The sequence below is a fragment of the Centroberyx gerrardi genome, chromosome 3 (genome assembly GCF_048128805.1).
Source record: "Centroberyx gerrardi isolate f3 chromosome 3, fCenGer3.hap1.cur.20231027, whole genome shotgun sequence".
NCBI classification, from domain to species: Eukaryota; Metazoa; Chordata; class Actinopteri; order Beryciformes; family Berycidae; genus Centroberyx; species Centroberyx gerrardi.
The window spans coordinates 6863026-6879565 of NC_135999.1; the positions used below are offsets into that span (position 1 = coordinate 6863026).

Sequence of the window (16540 nt, forward strand, 5' to 3'; positions counted from 1 at the left end):
ATAGAGGGGTCCCAGGAGACTGGATTAGGAGCACACACACACACACACACACACACACACACACACACACGCACACACACGCACACACACACACACACACACACACCACATGCCATGTAGAAACCTCTGTTGGGACTCTGGAGGCAGGGAGCGCCATTCAGGACACGCAAACTGAGTCCCATTCCAGTCCACCATGATTTCAGCCCTAATGACTGACAGAACATGTTCAGCACGGTTGGTTTGGCCCTAACATGATGTTCCTCTGTCTCCACTCTGATCTCACAGCAACTCTTTATACTCTGCCTACTCTACTATCAACTAAAGAACTAGGAATCTATAATACATTTTAGAAGTATACAAATATCATAGCAAAAATATAAAGGATATAGGAATATTATAGTGAAACCATGTTTTTTGATTTGATTTGATTTATTTGATCATATTTTTTGATTTGATTTGATTTATTTGATCATATTTTTTGATTTGATTTGATTTATTTGATCATTTTAAAACAAGTTCCATATATACAACATAATGTAATGCACCTGGTTAAAAAACAATCAAATGTAAAACTAAAGACTTATTTCCATTGTGGTCCTCTAGTCCAAGAAGACTATGGACAACAATAAAAACAACAGATCAATAATATACAAATTCTATATGTCTATATGTATCATAGGAGATAAAAAAAAAAAAAAAAAAAAAAAAAAAAAAAACACCATATGGTCACTATAAATTCACCATGGAGTACCACACACTCACTATAAGATCCTATGGGACTAGTGACACCATGGGAGATGAGAATATAAAGTAGGGGAAGGTCTATAAACTCACTACACTCACTAAGTCCCTATCGACTCCCCAAATGGATACACAACAAACCACAAACACCCATTTGATAAGATTTTCTCCTAAAGCCGCCCCATCTGAGAAGATTTCGGCACTTAGCTAGGGTTTAGTATAGAATTGCATACCATCTGTCCTGTAGGTGCGGTGATACCAGTGGGGGTGAGAGAGAACCTATGAACAAAAAACACTCACACATCCTCTCATTGTGCTAAACTCTGCTGAGTGACACTACAGGCAAAATTAAAGTGTTTCTAATTTTTTGCTAGGGGCCCCCTGGAGGTCCCCGGACCCCCAGTTTGGGCACCGCTGCACTACAGGCTAGGGCATGCTCTTCGGCGGCAGGAGGCATGAAAAGAGAAAAAGGAGACTGAAGAGGAGGAGAGGAGGAGAGGGGAGGAGAGGAGAGGTGAGAGGTTGCAGTTCAGTTGCATGGGATGCTGCCGCCGCCGCCGCCGCCGCTGCTGCTGCATAGGCTCCATCCCTCCATCCCTCCCTCGTAGAAAATGGAAAAACAAGGAGTGGTTATGTGATTCCCCACGAGCTGGAGAAGCGCACAGGAGAGAGAAAGGAATAGGGGGGGCGTTTCCCTGCACAGTATAGCCTATTCTCACAGTTCAGCATGGATACAATGTATGGCATATGGAGCGACTTATCCAAGGGATCCGGCGTGAAGGTGGACAAACGGTGAGTTCAGTCTTTTCTCCGCTGTTTATTTGTCATGAAATACGATTTGGATACAATTTCCAGCGCGGCGGTGGCTTCAGGTCCCACCACTTTAGCCCGTATCCTGATATTTTACAGCTATTTGATGATAATCCCTGAAGTGAATAAAACAGGAGACTTGTAGATTTTAAGCTACGTGCCGGTTTTAAAGGTTTGCATGGCATGGGATCAACGCCCGATCAATTTGTCGGTGGCTTGCTTTATGATTTGATAACTAAAGAGGTTGGTCCCATCAGCATCACTCTCAAGTGCCTATCAAATTACTTGATGAGAATTGCACCTGGCAACGCTGGCCACGCAGGTTCATATTGAACCAACTGCACGTCTAGCGTCCCCCCCGTCCCCCCCTCCCCCCTCCTTTGTAGCCTATTAGATAAAGACAAAGATGAATAAAACCACATCACTGCCACGCATGCAGCCACGCAAAGGGTTAAAGATTCAATCCACGCTTGCCACTCCGAACTGGGTTCTCCTTGTCAGTGGCAGCGGATGTATTTACAAACAAAGAAAGCTTAATATCCAAAGCCTGTCACGTAGAAGACAGGTGCTTGGCTATCTGCAATTGTACAGTGGTGTGTGTGGTTGTGTGGTATCTGGGCTAGTAGGCCAACTGGAGCCTATATGCATTTAGGCCCAGCAGGATTAAGAAAAGCAAAAGTGTCTCTGGCAAGTTTGTGACTGAAAGTTTGGCCAAAGGCAGAGGATATTTTCTTAGTCTGCACTCTGGGCTGGATTTGTTGCAACAGCCATCGCCGGGTCATTTATTTTTTTGTCTGGGTAGTGACTATTAGACTCCACAGTGTAGCCAAAATGACTGGAAGGATTTGCCGTTGCAGGCATAAGCATAAACATCCTCATAGCAGCGCCTTTAGTTCCAAGCAATTAAGCAGTAATGTGCAAGCAGCCCAGTGTCCGCTCGGTCTCTGTCCTGTCTTTGCTGCTGGCAGCGGCACAAGCACTCATGCTTTTGCATCTTCTATATCTGAAATACCTGCTACATTAAAAGGATTGGAAAGGCCTGTTGTAGCAGATGTAAATATGAAACACAGACCGCCTCGCTCTCATTAGGCCCCGGGGCTGGAGCCAGTCCACTTTCAATCTAATCAACTCAGGAAATGGATTTTCTTATAAATTCAAAACCGGAAGTGTGTAAGTGCCATAAAAAAACAGGTTTTTATATCCAGTCTATCGAGACATTATTGGGAATGAAGGGTCTATCATAAATATGCAGTATCAATTTACATTTTGGAACTGAGTGAAGTGGAACTGAGGTGACCACAAGGCCTATAGCTGCTCCATGACACCCAAGCCTGCCGCTGCAGGCCCGGCACACCCAGCCCGATCGCTCGCCTCTCCCGTGCACAACCTCCAAAACCACGCCGAGCTGTGTCTTCAAATTAGGACCGGAGACATTCCGGTGACATCCGGCAGACGCGGGCTGGTACTCCACAGCGAAGAGGGCAGCGTGCGGGGTGTATTTTTACACCAGATCCTCTGACACCTACATCTCTTCACAGCTCTTGGTGAGAACAGAAGACATGTCCACTTGAGTTGTCATCATCAGCAGCCCCGGACGTGGACGGCCGGGGATGGAGGAGGAGGCAGAGGCAGAGGGAGTGATGTGGGGAGAGAGAGAGAGAGAGAGAGAGAGAGGACTAGAGGAGTGTAGGTAATGAGGGAGACGGGTGTCAAGATCTTCTTGACAACGCGCCGGCCTGTAGCTGGTTTTGGCACTTTCCCTTTTACAATGGCGGCGGGGGTAGGAAGCGGACAGCCGTGGGCACGAGAGCAGAGGGGGGTGGGGGTGGGGGGGTGGGGAGGGGGAGGTTTGACAGAGGCAAATGGGCATTTTCCTGTAGTGTCAGATTGGATGGTGTTGGGGGCATCGCAGATCACAGTTCAGCTGTGACTGGTGAGGGGATACAGAGGATGATGTATGATTTATTGGGTGTCTGAATGGATAAACACGATGACCTCGGGCAGAGAGAGAGAGAGAGAGAGAGCGAATGGGAGAAAGGTAAGTACAGGGCAAGAGTGGGAGAGAGGGCTAGAGAGAAGCCACAGCAATTAAGGAAGTGAGAGAGGAGAGATGAAGGGGAGGAAAAGTGAGAAGTAGAGAAAGCAAGAGAGAGAGAGAGAGACAGAGAGAGAGTCAAGTCATGTTTGTAAACTAGCCTGAGTTTTCCACAGGGAGCTGTCTGTGGTGCTGATGCATTTCCTCCCTCTTTCTCCCTCCTCCTCTTCCCATCTCCCCCTTTCCCAGCCACCCATCTCTCTCTCTCTCTCTCTCTCTCTCTCTCTCTCTCTCTCTCTCTCTCTCACCCTCTCTCTCTCCTCCTCAGCTTATGATTGACATCCACTGTGTCTCTAATTGGCAAGTGTGGATAGGGGAGAGTCAGGCTTATTCTCCATGGGACAGACCAAGAAAGAGAGAGAGAAGGAGGGAGGGGAGTAGGGGAGTGGGGGGGAGACACCAGGGAGTCTTCCACCAGTGAATGGGAGAGAGGGAGAGAGAGAGAGAGAGAGAGAGAGAGAGAGAGAGAGAGAGGGGGGGGGGGGGGGGGGGGAACAGACCAAGGAAGGGAGAACAGAGATGGGTGGGAAAAAAAGAGGGATGGAAAATGAAATGAGGGAAGGTGGGAGGATAGGAGGGAGAGGAGGTGAGGGCTGAACATCTGTTTGGTAATCAGTCTCTCCCCTCAGCGCAGCGTAACACACACTGACATCTATTTGATAATTGGTGAGCCTGCCCTCTCCCTCAGCGCTTGGCTAAATGCTTGCTTGATACCAGGGAGAGCAAAGGGACTCGCTTTTGGCAGTGGAATCTGTTTACTTGGAGCATCTCAGGTAAAGATGCCTAACAGGCTGCCTGTGTGTGTGTGTGTGTGTGCGTGTGTGTGAGTAGGTGTGTGTCTATTGCATAAAGCTTCCAATCAGTTTATTACTCTAACCATGCATTCAAGACATGGAAGAGCGCGCATGCAATGTGTATTATCGCCACTGTCTAAGCAATGCTGCTGCATTATTATTCAAGGATAAACATGTTCTCTTCTCTTCTTACCCCAGGTGCCGTCCTTACACATTTGCCTCCACAGACCTCCTCCTTCCATCCTGCTCTTGTTCTGAGCGGAGCAGATAAAGGGACGTACACAAAGAACAGGAGAATGAGATGTAGAGCTGAGAGGAGAGAGAGAGAAAGGGATGGAGGGGAGGAGGTGGGCCCCCTTTGCTCCGGTCTCGACCACGGGTATTCTTGGGTTGATAATACAGATGTGGATGTTATTGCTTGAGAATACGCGTAGTCGAGTGGAAGCGCCATCGTCTACACCGGACCAAACGCACAGCTCTGTCCGAAAGGTCGCAGCGACCAGACATATAAATGCTACAGCCAGACTCCACCAAGATGGTTTTCGATTTAGCAGCCAGAGGTGACTTTTTATGGGAAGGGAGGTTGTTTTTTTTGCCCCAATCAAAAAGCATCAGGTTTTTTAAATAGAATGCAATCAGGGCTAACCAGGTGCCTAAATCAAATCCAGGCACTCGAAAGGTTTTTATCACTGTGGGTTTATCAAGCGTGTCACTCTTCACACCTGACGAGGAAATGGGTTTGTGTGGCTGGCCAGGTTCAGCCGCTCCTGCAGACACGCCGGTGGGGCGGACTTGTGCCAAGCCACTAAACTAAACCCCGGGCATTAGTTCAGGGGGCTTAACACAAAAAGTCAGATGTTAATTCCAAACCTTCTTGATTGCATGCCCTTGTCAGTCAGTAGTGCACACACACGTGAGCCTATAATCTTTCTATCAGTGTGTGGGTGTCTCTCGCAGCCTTTCACGCTCTGTCCTCATACTTACTGAGCAGGATTCTTGCACAAAATGGGCGCCACAAAATGGCTTCAAGTGGGTCCTGGGACATTGGTGCATTATAATTGTGGATAACCATCCCCCTGCAGCACCACCGACTACTCTCGCACTCCTATTTTTGACTCCCCGGCTAATGCTAAAAATGTGTGAGAGTTTGATGCCTGTAGCAGCAACAGGAGACAGTAACACATGAGGACATGTCAAGGCTTGCACCCATGGCTGACATCTCAGCACTCTGCTCAGCTGACTAGCTGTCATGCTGGAGACTCAGACCCATGCACACACACACGCACACACACACACACACACACACACACACACACACATACACGCTGCATGTGGGTTCAGTTAGTCTACATGCCAGTGGGGAAATAAGGGATTGATTGATCTTATGAAAACAAGCGTACAGATACATTCCCATATGTGTGAATACACACAAATTGCATCTAGGTTCAGTGGGTCCATATGCCAGTGGGGAAATAAGGGATTGGTTGATTTTATGGGGGACTATTTTTAGTCAGAATGATGGATGTTTATGTCTTTCATTGATCAAGCTGAGGTGTGGGTCTGGGGAATATTTGGACGTCAGCGCTGGCTGATTAATCAGGTGGCAAAGGTGTTGGAATAAAACATCCTGAATTACATTTTTGGTACATTAGCATTATTGCTACAAGTGTTATAAATCAAGAAATCAAGCTTTCATTGCAAATTCAGCAATTTCTTAGCATCTGTTTGCAAATGTGTGCAAGATAAATTCCACTCTATCATTACTATTCCATGTTTTCCTAATATTGTGTAAGCAAATCTCTTATTTATTAGCACAGTATGTAATTATGCGTATTTCAATAGGACATTGTGTAAACTTGTTGATTGGGCAATGCAGTTTCTGTGGTTTTATGTGTATTTGTGTATGCATGTGTGTGTGTGTGCTTCTAAGCAACAAAATGACTATTGTGAGCACAGCTCCAGGTGCCTAGCAACCGAATCGCTCTGTTTCCTTGGCAACAGTTGCCGCGCACTCACTGTGTGGGTGATTGGCAGCCTTGACAACGGAGACGGAGTGACACTTGACCTCGCGTGCTGAATGGGAAGGGAGCGAGAGAAAGAAGGAGCGAGAGATGCGGGAGAGGGGGAGGGAGTGGGAGGGGATGCGGAGAGACGGAGGAGAGACTAAGTGATAATCATTCCCCATTGTAATCATCCCCCAGCAAGGCGTCGTCAATACCTCTCCAGCTGGGGTCCATCATCAAACACAATACACAGCCACGCACATGCATGGACACACTCTCCCTCGGTGGAGAGCCCAGGCAGGCACTCCACATCTCATCTATTATCACTCAGCCCTGCCTGGTGCCGAGCCTCGCTACACTGTGTCTTCTTTCATTTGTGATTTGCTACATCCTGTGCTCTGCGGGGATGAATGGATGCCGGACTCCTGGAAATGTGTCACAGTCACAGATGCCACAGGAGACTAGATCAGAAGCTTTACCCAGAGATATTTTACTTTGAAAGAGGCGCTAGAGTGTCTTTGACACCTTGGATTTGGTTTCAGTGCTCTAATTATTGAAATGGTTTTCTGCAGACTCAGTTCTCCGTCTAGCCATTCACTAGCTGAGAGTGTACCGCTTGATTTGGTTTTCACTTCATTAAAAAGCCAAAGGGAGATTGTCAGTTCCTTGGCATCTGTGTAGATCTCCTCTAACCTTTTACAGCTAGGCATGGTTTACTACAATGACAAGTCAAAATTGAAAGTATTAGGTCAGTGAACTAAAAACTAAAGGCAGCTATTTTTTGTTGATGCCATTGTTTGAACATGAAGTCCAATAAAAACCTACAATCAGAAGCTGACAGTGCTCTTTTACCTTGTTCTACTTTTACTATGAATTTTTTTATACTGAGGACGACAAGTCAAAAGCAGAGTAATTTAAGCTCTTTATCCCAATACTTAGACTTGTGACTGTATCTGTGATTATGAATACTGTACCATTTTTCTCTTTCTAATCTCCCATTTCTTTGACAGGTTGCCTAGATCCTTATATTGCTGTCTTTACTTGGAGGTTGTCCCTCCATCTGCCACCAGCTGGTGGTGCTCAACGCTAGACAGTGGATCATTATCAAACCATTACCTTTGGTTTCCTATTACTATTTCCTATTATTATTAAAATGTTACGACGCCATAGAGTACTGCACTGTATTAAATTGAACCAATTCATATATGCAAATCAAAGCCAGACAAACACATCTCGATCACACAAAATTATCCAAGACTTATCAATTGTACCAGTCTACTTTTTCCAGCTGTCATTGGCCATTCCTCACAGATATGAACAGATTAATCATTTAACAATCATGTAATCAATCACATAATCATGTAACAAAGGCAACTTATACACTGTCATGGTGTCTAAATACATTTATTTTCATCTTTAGCATTAAAATAATTAACTATTACAAAGGGCAACCAATCTGAAGATATTGGCAATGTCATTGAAAAACAAACTATTGCTTCACCCATGAATAGTAACATCAAATTTCATTCTTCCTTTATTTCCATGGTCACACATGATTTTCATTGGATTAAAAAAAAAATGTATTAAAAGCTTATTTTTGTTGTTGCTCTATATGAGTGCATCATTCAACACTGATGGTTTTTGCAAAAGGAAAAAAAAATCCACTCAATATTACAGGTTCATTTGGGCAAAAGGTTACACTACCTTGTACATATGTGCCAATTACAGTAGATCATCTCTACTCCCTTGAACCTGCAAGCTAAAAAGACACAATCCATTTGAAACACTGAATGTGGGGATTGAAAGCGATTCAGAACGTTCGATGATCTTAGCAGCTGAGCACAAATCTATTACAGCATTTTTCCTCCCTCTCTCTGCTGGAATGACCTAATGCTGTGACAGAACGGCGCATAGATGAGGTGAAGTATGGGTAGGCATTACTGTTAAAAATAACTAAAATTTGCATGATGCTCAAGAGCAATGAGGATGATCAACATGGATGATAAAAGTTTTGCATTCATTAAAAACACAGAAAGGATTTGTTCCAAATCAATGACACTGCATTCAATTGAGATGTGATCTAAATTGTGTTAACATTCAACCTGAGGGTAGGGAAGGCAGGTGAACTACTCAAGATGTTTAGACCCAGACAGCCATGTTGGATGTGTGACGGTAAGTCAGGGTGCATTGGAGAGAACAAATCATGTCATAAATATCACACTCCAGGGTCAAGACTAGTGTTACGGACTGAAGACCTTACACAGACAGGGCAGAACTTAAAGGACGACAGAACCATCCGGGGCCTGTTTGCATCAAAGATCTCAAGAGTGGGACTGCTGTTTTGGGATCATAGCCTTAAGTCTCAAGTGACCATAGAGTAACCTGTAAGTACCAGGGACCTGAAAGGGAAAAAAATAATTATCCTAAACCCGCACTTCCCCTCTGACCAGCTTGATCCTTATGAACCCAGGCCAACTAGGCACCTCTTCATCCTCTTCCCCTCTGGAAAGGCATCCAGCCCCAATAAGGGCTACTGATTGGCTGCTTCACAGGCGTCTATCCAATCGCTGTACACGTCAACAGGCTCTGAAAGATCTTAGGAGCACCGGGTTAAGGATAAATATCACTTAGATCAGATACTGTCTTAGGCAGGATGATATGAACATTTGGAAATAAATGTAGAAGGGAAGAGAAAATGTGATTGCTAGCTGGCAAAGCATCTGCTCATCTGCTTGTTATTACTCTGAGGATTGAGTCCAAGCTGTGGTCATGAGGAGTCTGGTTATAATCATCACTCACCAGTAGGAATGCATCAATACTGGTACTGGATGTTGGACCTTTACCAGGCTAAAGTATGGCATCAGCATAGTAATCAGATACTAAATCCACATATCACAGAGCAAAGGATCTTGATTTTCTGCCTTTTTATGCGTAGAAGGATGACAGAGGTCTAAAATTTGTCTGATGACCCCACTCCTGATCTATGACTATACTGCTCAGTAGACTAATCAATCAGATTGTTACTAAATATCGGAGGAGGGTACTTACAGGAATACACCAAGTTTTTAGGAGATTGGCACATTGATCAACTCACCCATTTAGAGATGAGAACACAGTCGCCAAAATCAGCCATGTGTGCCTTGTAGATCATTCGCTCTGGTGCTCCTTGCTAACATCTCAGTGTACACTATGCTGAGTGACTAATATTTCAAAAGGGAGAAACTGACAACGTGTAGCAGCTCTAAAGATAAATGGCAAGTAATCTTAAACTATATGCAGCTAAGTCTGGCAATGTTGTGTATGAGATTAGTCAAATTGATACGAAATATGATATAGAAAAGAGTAGGAAGATACTGTTTTCAACTACCCAGCACTGCTTTCCCTGTTTCCATAGGAAGTGAAGGTGGTGGGTGATGGGAGACTGTGTACAGCTAAAGATGAGTATGTGGTCGCCTGAAACAATTCAAAAAATAAACCTGGCTATGAATCTACAGGTCACATAATATACACCATAAACAACTTTTTAATCACTAAAAAGGTCTGCCATCTTTTGATAATGTTAGTCACCTACTATCACTCAGCATAGTGTATGCTACATAATTAGTACAGAGCACAGGAGTGACTGATCTACCAGTGACACATGAATGATTTGGAGTCTATTTTCTCATGACTTAATGGTTAAGTTGGCCAACAAACCAAGCTCCCAAAAAGACTCAGTGTATTCCTTTAAGCTTTGTGCTGGCATTCAGTACTGGTAGTAAAAAAACAGTAGTATTGACACATCTTTACTCGTCAGTCTTGATGATTCCTAGGCAATTTGAGGCAATGAGGATGTGCAATGTTTCCTTCAGGGGGGACAAGGGTTGGCATATGGGATGACTTCTGGAAAACATATTAGACTTTGATGAGTCAGTGTACAATGAAAAGATAATGTGGAGGATAATTCCCACAACAATTGCCTATCTACATTGCCTCAAAATGTTGCCCGGGTAACGTGGTCTAAAAAAAGATCTGCCGCTGAAGAGACATTGTTATGGACTAGAGACTCCAACAATAAACAGGACAACATTTGTTCATCCTTGTGAGCAAGGCGCTCATTATTGTCTTGTTATGAGGCAGAGAGAGAGAGAGAGAGAGAGAGAGAGAGAGAGAGAGAGAGAGAGAGAGAGAGAGAGATAATAACGTCATCTGAAGTTCATATGAGTAAGGATACAGGTAATGGGGGTCTGGAACTCCTCCAAGCAGACTGTGCAGGATATTATCCCAGTGTTTCTGCTTCTCTCCCTGTGGACAGAAAAAGACGAACAACAAGTTGTCAACAATCAAACCTGAAAGTGTTGCGTTTAGGTATGAACGTGTTGACCGTTTTCCTACATTTTGACATCACATGACTTTTCGTGGTTGCAGAATGGACAGGTAAACTGGCTATCCAGATCCCCTGTCATCTTCTTCTTAGGAGGGGGCTTTCGCTTAGACTTGCGGCGACCCATTGCACACGAAGAGCTAAATGTGTTTAGGAGAAAGACAACAAACATGCAGCTTCAACAGGGAGGAGATATGCGTGGCGTGAATGCCACCAAAATGAAAACACGTCAACATATTCAGGAAACAACTCGGGCAGCTGGCTGCACAAACAGACTGGTAGTTGGCTAGCAAGCTAACGTTAGCATGTTTGTTGTTGACCGTCAGTACAACAGAAATCATCTCACGGTAAACAGATCAGCTATGAGCTCTTGCATTAAAACGTGTTCGATCGGTGGTTAGTGACACGTTGCAAAAGCGTAATGACCGTCAAGTGTAAATTAATAAAGTTTTGTCTTGTTTACCTTTGGCAGTACCAGGATAGTACACGTTGGGGCAATGAGGAAAAGTCCTTCCACAAGATCCGGGACCCGGCCTGCAACTCTTCACGTTAACTGATTGGAGGAAAGCATGCGCTTCTCCGCGAGTCATTGGCTTACGAAACGTCTGTCAAATTGATTGACAGTTTCGACACATTCACAGCCTGCCGCCACGTGGGGGCGACAGAAGCTCAGGTATGTTCTACTATGTTCTAGCAAACTACTTGCTATTACATTTATATTTTGACATGCCCCCTGGTACATGTTGCCGTGTGGTAACTCTTATAATGTTGCCTTGCTTTCACAAATCCCGACAGGTCAACTTAGGTGTGTGTCTGTGTGTTGTAACGTTAGTTCAGTTGTCTTCCCTTGGCTGCTTGGTGTTAAGCTCTGTCTGACTGCAAGTATGAGCTGAAACAATGCATTGTTTATTTGAACAAATAATGTGAAAATGCTAGCCAGGAATGTCCTGTGTGTTAACGTACCTTGCAACACACTGGTTCAAAAAAGTTGGTTTATCTAAGCTTTTGTGCTTTTTAAGCTATTTAAGCTTTGTTATGTTAGGTTAGCTTGGCTAGCTAGCTAACTTAATGAACGAAGTTAACTGTTCTGCTCAGATTGCTGGACTCAGCGTTGGATAAGGCTGACCTTGAATCCCAGGGAGGTCATTTATGAAAGTGAATATATTGTTGATTCTGAACGTGTGTGTGTGTGTGGTATCCATTCCAATCTGGATGTGTCTCTGTATGCATGTATGCACCTATCTGCACCTGTCCTTCCCCTCAGATGTCTGTGCTGTGGACGGTGAAGGCGGTGGGCCTGGGGGCGGTGGCCCTCAGCCTCAGTGTGGAGCTGCTGGGCTGGCTCCTGCGTCGCCTCAGGCCTGGACGACCCCTGAAACAAGTCATCTTCTTCCCCTCAGAGGTGGCCTGCGTGGAGCACATCTTCACTCCCACTTCAGCATAGTAAGTGGAACTTAGTGTTGCTGTTTGTGAGTAAAGGTAATCTATGTAGGATTTCTGTATAATCGTTAAATGAGTCGTGATAATGGCCATTGACACGGCACTTTACAGCCCCTATGAGGTGCTTTCAGGCAGTATATTGAGCCAGTTTATTTATCATTCCATATCCCCACTTGTAATTTTCCAATCAGAAGAGACTTTTCACAGGAAATTGAGCCTAAGAACTCAACTCACATTGTTGCCAGTTTAGTTCACAGCATTTTTGCTAAATTGCGTTCACAACTGACTTCACAGCAGTGTATTATTGAGAAACTCCTACATGTACCATCTTAAATATGACTATGTAAATTCATGTAAACTCCAAAACCTATGTAACAGGTAACAACCACAGTTTTAGTTTACGCACTCTCTGGACAACTTGAATGGCTAAAATCTGAGTTTGACTGTAATGTGAGGAGGGAACAGAGAATGGAGCATATGGAATACAGCCCGTGATAATACAACTAATTAAGCAACTCTCTTTTTTTCTCTCCCCCTCTCTTTCTCCCCAGCCCCTGCTCCTGCTCGCTGCCTCATGATGTAGAGACCTCTTTCTCTCGCCTCCTCCGCCACATCCTGTCTGCCTCCTCCTCTCTGGACTTATGTGTGTTCAGCTTTTCCAACATGGACCTGAGCAGGGCGGTGGTAGCGCTGCATAGCAGGGGCCTCACCGTCCGCGTCCTCTCCGACAAGGACTACTCCGCCATCACTGGCTCCCAGATAGGGGTCCTCCGCAAGGCCGGTAAGGGACACAGACCTGTTTGCTTTTGAAGTCATCATAGTGAAGTTTGTGTAGTCGTGCCGTGCGACATGACCAGCGATAATGAGTAAGCACTCCTATTCCAAGAAGTTTCACGCATACAGACCCTGAGACTCACATTTAGCCATTTCAATATAGGGATACCCTTTGTTTGAAATGTCACACCAACCACCACTGTCTATTTGTTATGGACCAATTCCACATGAAATGTGGGAAGGATGACTCAGGTCTTGCTCAACAAAAGGTCGCACTCGGTGTTCACAGACTAGCAGCGTCATCATCAGTAAGTCTCCCAGGTCCCTTGGTGATAAATAGAGCGATGATAGGAAGTGTCTGGGGGGAACGGGGGTTGCCACTACAAGCCCCGCTGTGAGTCAGTGTAATCATGCTCCGAGAGGTTTGAGAGATGATGTGTCACGTGTCAGTCTGTCTGTCTCACTCTCACTCTCCGCCTCTCTGCTTTTAACTTAATTACAGCCATACTGTTACTTAAGAAATTGGCAACCAGACAGCAAATTACATTAAGCCAAGAGTGTGTGTGTGTGTGTGTGTGTGTGTGTGTGTGTGTGTGTGTGTGACTTTGAAGCTCATGAGAACCTGTTTTATGCAAGGCACAATCAACTCCTCTTTTCAAACCATTTCATTGTCTTGCAGAAACCTGGCATCTTCAAAAAAAAAGAAATTGAGAAAATATCAGGTTTTTTGGGGGTTTTTTTGTTCACTGACACCAAAATATATTTGACATTTCATAGTGCAGTGCCTTGGCTTAGTTTGCGGTCAGTGCTTTGGTTCAGCCCAGAGTTTATGTTTAGGAAACATTTTCTACATAAGGGAGACATTGTCAGCTCCAGCTGCTATAAAAACTTGCATGACAAACTTGAAAATATAAGCTTTTCATCGAACACAGACAGTTTGCTTGATATGCACTGTACTCCGTCAAACACGGAGCACCTTCTGTGCTATTTCACAAAGTTCTCAGTGGTATACTTTGTACACATCCCAGAATTTCACACCAGGTACTGAAGAAACCAGTGATTTCTGCTCCCAAACTGACAGTTTATTACCAGAACAGACATCTTTTTTTATGTCATAACGCAAAGACATTAATTTCCCCTCCTCCTCTGCTCCCCGTTTGCACCCCAGGGATCTGCGTACGGTGCGAGTCGGGCGCCGTGCACATGCACCACAAGTTTGCAGTGGTGGACAGCAGGCTGCTCATCACCGGCTCCCTCAACTGGACGCTGACGGCAGTGCTGCACAACATGGAGAACATCCTCGTCACCGAGGAGCCAGACCTGGTCCGACCCTTCATCCAGGAGTTCCAGAGGCTTTGGCATAACAACGACCCGGTCCGCCGCCACCTGGCTAACGTTGTCCGAAAACCTGATCGCGTTACCGCTAGAACCCGTGACTGATTAACCACGGGGGCCCAGTGGGGAGCCTCTGAGTTAGAGGGGCCCTCAGATGTCAAAGTCAAATACCTGTGAGTGCAACATGAATCATCAAAACTTCACAGTATATTTACAGGAAGAGTAGAGGGGAAAAAGCAGGATTTGCGGCTATTCTGAGTGTAAAATTGTTGTGATCAAAGTTTCTTTTTTTCACCTAATGGTTAAACATCCACTGGAGCTTTATTTCATTATAGCGCTAATAGGTGGAAACCAGAAAATGTGCCCATATGCTTGTAGTACTGCCCAAATGCAGTCGGCACTGTCGGTGTGTCCACAGAACAGATCCAGGATTTGTCTTTTCTTGACTTGATTAACAGTCTTAGCTCTCTTGTTTCTAGTTTTTGGAGAGACTTGTTCATGCTAAAGTGAAGACAGAACTGTCCAAGATGATGGGAGGATTTTAAGATGTTTTTCCCTTTAATGTATCAGAAAGCTGGTCTGATTTTGGTTTGACCCTGTTGTGAGATGTGGTGGAAATCAGGCTGGCAACTCTTGCAACAGCAGTTAGAGAAGAGTTCCCTTTTTTTGTGTGTATGTGATTTTTGCTGGTTTCCTTATATTACTGTGTGCAAAATCAATGCCTTGTAAGCACTGTTTAGTGCAGGCCAAACTAGGAGATATGGGGATGTTATTACTCACATAGAGTAAGTCCAGTTCTAAAGAGACTTCCTCTAGACTGAAGTTTCTGATTGTTTAGTAGTTTTGGATTTGGAGCCTCAATCCAGTCCGTCACCCCCAGACTGAGGAGGCAGTAGCAGGCTGTGAAATGCATGGTGTGTGTGTGTTTTGTTAGGCAAAAACATTTCTGCAGTTTTATATTGAAGGTGTTTCTGTTATGTCCATATTTTGATATTGTTTTGTACATAGGTTGATGATATAATTTCTTGCAATTACAATTTCTACTATTTTAATCTATATTTTAATACTATTCTAATCTCCACTGAGATGATTAAATGGATCTTATTGTCTTCTTCATTTACATCACATAATCAAACTGTTAACATTTTGAGTTTTTTGTTTTTTTTCTTAGAAGCAGATGGAATATGTTTTTGGAAAAGTAAGGTGAACCCTTCTTGTGAAATCCAGCCACAGTTCATCTTGTTTATAACTAGAAATTACACTGACGGTATAAATCCACTGTATCGTCAGGGGAGTGGTACTGCTGTCTCAGGGACTATGTTTCGCCAAGCACCAATAAAAAAAAAAAAAAAACCTTTCATCCACTCTCCTGCAGTTTTGGCAGGTCTGTTGCATCAGTGCCCCGCAGCTGTAGTTTTTCTCTTGCTCCAACATGATTTACACTGGTTCAAATCCACAGAAAGGCCTCGCTGCACACAAGGAAGCTGGGAGCTGAATGTTCTAACAATGGCATCTTTTGAAAGTCCTCAAATGCAAATAAAACAGTTTATCTGGCTTCAGCATGATTAATGGGTCAGAGTGCCTGACATTGCTCAAAGCCAGGCTAACTCATTGTTTATACAGCCAGGACTGGTTTGTCTGACTCTAACGGGACTCTTGCATTATTTCTGCGGTTTATGTCTTTAGTACACCGTGGTGATTATGAATGTTAGACTTTACAAAGCAGCTGCCGTATTTTATCCATGTAATAAGTAAAGTGCCATTTAACTGCTAGGTCATGAGTTTAGATGCGTATCGCTGGTGCGTAACTTGCGCGTGAAGCTCGTCAAGCTAGCCAGAGATGGTTAGTAGAATACCGGAAATCAGGCGGTTTTGCCTTCAAATTAAACTTTGGCTGGACGCTTACAATCACGCTTCAGTCCTGGAGACCCCATGCTACCATTTAATATAGGTCAGTGCATGCTGCAGACCAATCACAATGTTTATTTCTAGGTAGAATATCTGCATCATCTCTACATGCAGAAGGCAAGATAGCTGGACTGTAAATCCAAAGTTACCCGCTGTATGTATTGTGTTTGAATCTGTGTATTTATGTTTAGGAATCTACTGTAATCTTTTTTTGGTAACCATAGATATGGATCTGTTCTTTCAAAAGGCCAACATCAATTGTATTCTCATGCAGACT

At 44.3% G+C, this 16540-nt stretch overlaps 3 protein-coding genes across 3 annotated transcripts in view; 1 reads left to right on the forward strand and 2 right to left on the reverse strand.

The window, feature by feature from the left end:
- Nucleotides 1-7014: 7014 nt before the first annotated feature.
- The window catches only part of LOC139922973 (forkhead box protein D2-like), a 245148-nt gene continuing 235622 nt past the window's right edge, over nt 7015-16540 (reverse strand). Inside the window, exon 2 of the mRNA XM_071913633.2 lies at nt 7015-7029. The gene's annotated coding sequence lies outside the window, so the exon portion shown is untranslated. The remainder of the gene's footprint in view (nt 7030-16540) is intronic.
- Nucleotides 7832-11388, reverse strand: LOC139922975 (transcription elongation factor 1 homolog). The gene is made up of 4 exons (XM_071913635.2): nt 11270-11388; nt 10818-10946; nt 10657-10727; nt 7832-9038 (listed from the first exon to the last, which is right to left on the reverse strand). Exons 2-4 carry the CDS (start codon nt 10931-10933, stop codon nt 8974-8976), a joined length of 252 nt encoding a protein of 83 aa, XP_071769736.1. The 5' UTR covers nt 10934-10946; nt 11270-11388; the 3' UTR covers nt 7832-8973.
- On the forward strand, nt 11366-15884 carry pld6 (phospholipase D family, member 6). Its single transcript, XM_071913634.2, has 4 exons — nt 11366-11479; nt 12071-12249; nt 12798-13027; nt 14189-15884. The coding sequence occupies exons 2-4, from the start codon at nt 12071-12073 to the stop codon at nt 14458-14460; spliced, it is 681 nt and encodes a 226-aa protein (XP_071769735.1). The 5' UTR covers nt 11366-11479; the 3' UTR covers nt 14461-15884.

What these genes read in the sequence shown, in the direction of transcription:
- pld6 (XM_071913634.2), top strand. Translation starts at nt 12,071, where the DNA reads ATGTCTGTGCTGTGGACGGTGAAGGCGGTGGGCCTGGGGGCGGTGGCC. An exon ending in TTCACTCCCACTTCAGCATA is followed by an intron (nt 12,250 to 12,797) that starts GTAAGTGGAACT and finishes CTTTCTCCCCAG; the next exon opens with CCCCTGCTCCTGCTCGCTGC. An exon ending in AGGGGTCCTCCGCAAGGCCG is followed by an intron (nt 13,028 to 14,188) that starts GTAAGGGACACA and finishes TTTGCACCCCAG; the next exon opens with GGATCTGCGTACGGTGCGAG.
- LOC139922975 (XM_071913635.2), bottom strand. Translation starts at nt 10,933, where the DNA reads ATGGGTCGCCGCAAGTCTAAGCGAAAGCCCCCTCCTAAGAAGAAGATG. An exon ending in AAGTCATGTGATGTCAAAAT is followed by an intron (nt 10,728 to 10,817) that starts GTAGGAAAACGG and finishes TTCTGTCCACAG; the next exon opens with GGAGAGAAGCAGAAACACTG. An exon ending in GTTCCAGACCCCCATTACCT is followed by an intron (nt 9,039 to 10,656) that starts GTATCCTTACTC and finishes GGTGCTCCTAAG; the next exon opens with ATCTTTCAGAGCCTGTTGAC.